Source organism: Aegilops tauschii, chromosome 3 (assembly GCF_002575655.3).
Source record: "Aegilops tauschii subsp. strangulata cultivar AL8/78 chromosome 3, Aet v6.0, whole genome shotgun sequence".
NCBI classification, from domain to species: Eukaryota; Viridiplantae; Streptophyta; class Magnoliopsida; order Poales; family Poaceae; genus Aegilops; species Aegilops tauschii.
This window is the reverse complement of record NC_053037.3, coordinates 618,416,760-618,419,234: the sequence shown is the minus strand read 5'-3', so window position 1 is coordinate 618,419,234 and position 2,475 is coordinate 618,416,760. Positions and strand designations below refer to the sequence as shown.

General features: G+C 52.8%; 1 protein-coding gene across 1 annotated transcript; it reads left to right on the top strand.

The window, feature by feature from the left end:
• Positions 1 to 234: 234 nt before the first annotated feature.
• LOC109777539 (rho GTPase-activating protein 2) lies at positions 235 to 2,265 on the top strand. Its single transcript, XM_020336160.4, has 3 exons — positions 235 to 765; positions 871 to 1,345; positions 1,919 to 2,265. Exons 1-3 carry the CDS (start codon positions 551 to 553, stop codon positions 2,036 to 2,038), a joined length of 810 nt encoding a protein of 269 aa, XP_020191749.3. The 5' UTR covers positions 235 to 550; the 3' UTR covers positions 2,039 to 2,265.
• Positions 2,266 to 2,475: the final 210 nt, after the last annotated feature.

Sequence of the window (2,475 nt, the reverse complement as noted above, 5' to 3'; positions counted from 1 at the left end):
TGTCACATAAAAGTCATAAACTAATGTTGAAAAAATTATTTAAATCTTATTGTTGGTAAAATCAAGTCTTGAAGTATGTTGAAAAAGTGGAAGACATACAATGTACGTACGGCATGCATAGTAGCACATATGTGAAGATGGCACACCCAGCTATATATGGTCATGGAATATGACTGGCTTTTCATGACCAAGTTGTTTTTTTCTTTCTTTTTTTCCCGCTCTGACAGCCACTACCCCTTCATTGGAAGCGAAGATACGCCGCGAGTTGGCGTAGTGGTGCAACCCACGTCGTCCCACAACCACTGCTACGTACCCCTCGCACCCAACCACCTCCTCCACGTCCTCTTCCCCCTCCTCTTCTCCTTCTTCTAGCTAGTCTCCATCGGGTCTCCCACCTTCCCTCCCTCCCTCCCATCGTGTACGCTACGTACGAGAAACCACCAGCCAATACCGCGTCCTCTCCTCTCCTCATCGCTGCCACCTCAAGGGGCGCGCGCGCGTGCTCCTGCTAAGTAGGTACATAGGGGACCGGGCGGATCGGACCAACAGGATGGACGTCGGCGGCGGCAGCAGCGGCGGTGGCGAGGAGGAGGAGGTGGACCGGGCCGCCGGCGCCGGCAGCAGCCAGCCGCAGCGGATGAAGATCGGCTGGCCCACCGACGTGCGCCACGTCGCGCACGTCACCTTCGACCGCTTCCACGGCTTCCGCGGCGTCCCCGCCGAGCTCCAGCCCGAGCCCGCCCTCGCCAAGGCCCCCAGCGCCAGGTACACGCATCTTCCTCCCTCCTCTCGCCGTCTGTCCCAATCCATCTTCCTCCTCGGCATTCAATCATCGATGATCGTCTCCGTGTCCGGCGTGCGTGCGTGCAGCAAGACGGCGTTCGGCGTGTCGACGGAGTCGATGCAGTGCGCTCACGACGCGCGGGGGAACAGCGTGCCCACCATCCTGCTCCTCCTGCAGCGCCGCCTGTACGAGCAGGGCGGGCTCAAGACGGAGGGCATCTTCCGCGTGGCCGCCGACGGCGCGCAGGAGCAGCGCGTCAGGGACCAGCTCGACCTCGCCGCCTCCGTGCCGGAGGACGCCGACGTGCACTGCCTCGCGGGGCTCATCAAGGCCTGGTTCAGGGAGCTGCCGGGCGGCCTGCTGGACGCGCTGCCGGAGGAGGAGGTGGCGCGCTGCGCCACGGAGGAGGCGGCGGCGAGGCTGATCGGTAAGCTGCCGGCGGCCAAGGCGGCGCTGCTCGACTGGGCCGTGCAGCTCATGGCGGACGTGGCGAGCGAGGAGGCGCGGAACCGGATGGGCACCCGCAACGTCGCCATGGTCTTCGCGCCCAACATGACGGAGGTAATTAGTGATGCAGAGTACGAGCTTAATTTTGATCATCTCTTCCTCTGCGGATCTAATTTTGTTCATTTTACTTTACTTTACGACCATTTACATTTGAACGCCCGAGCAATATTCCTATTTCCTAATGAAACCTCACCAAAAAATGTGGGAAAATTCAGTCATTTTACTTGGTATACTGTACACAGATATCTTGCATGCCAACGTGAGTCAATCGGGATTCGAATTTCTTCAAACTTATATTGGATTCCTTTTAAAGTCAAGTGTAATCTCTACTGGAAAACAAGCACATCTCATTTCCAATCAAATCCACCAAAAGATGTTGAACACTGCAGACGTTTCAATATTTGTCAAAATATCTGGTATTTCGATCAAGATACTTGTCAGACTTCAAAACGTTTGTCAAGTTCAGACATACTTGAAAACTGTTGTTAAAAAATTCACAGGCTAGATGGTTGGATTTTCGGCCAAAATTTAGTGAAGATATCCACCCTCTGGTCGAATTCAGAACTGCAATTTCCTCTGACTAACATGATCAATGTAACTTTAACTTACCGGGTGCGTGTATTGCAGGAGGTGGATCCTCTGACAGCGCTCAAGTACGCGGTGCAGGTGATGAACTTCCTCAACCTGCTCATCGAGCGGGCGCTCCGACAAAGGCAGCAAGATCAGAAGAAGAAGCAACCTAAATAGTTAATTGATGGTTTGATTGACGCTTTGGTTAATCGATTAGTCCCGTGGTTAGTTAATTTCGTTCAGTTGGGTGTCCATCGACTAAGCTGACTTTGTATGTACCTGAGCCTAGCTAGGACCCAGCAAATCAGCTAGATGTGTGCGTGCGTCTGTTAATCATGTCTGATTTCCCCTTTGAATACTTGTGCTCTTTGATTGTGTATTTGTCATTCCACCCGCTTGTTTTCCGATCTTTTTTTTTTTTGCGAAGTTCGATTTTGCTACTGAGGGCTGAGGTCGATCCACGTCACCCGCTATCCACTAAGGTTGTTCTATAGACCATGGCCCATGCAGAAAAACAAAGTTGTTCCCATTCTCTCGAAAGAAATAGAATGTGTATTTTCCTTTTGTGGGTAAACTGAGCAACATCGCCCTTGCCTATTGGCCTTACGCCCTTA

Excerpts from the sequence above, each read along its gene's own strand:
- LOC109777539 (XM_020336160.4), top strand. The coding sequence starts at position 551 with ATGGACGTCGGCGGCGGCAGCAGCGGCGGTGGCGAGGAGGAGGAGGTG. Across the intron at positions 766-870 it reads GCCAAGGCCCCCAGCGCCAG|CAAGACGGCGTTCGGCGTGT; the intron begins GTACACGCATCT and ends GCGTGCGTGCAG. Across the intron at positions 1,346-1,918 it reads TCGCGCCCAACATGACGGAG|GAGGTGGATCCTCTGACAGC; the intron begins GTAATTAGTGAT and ends CGTGTATTGCAG.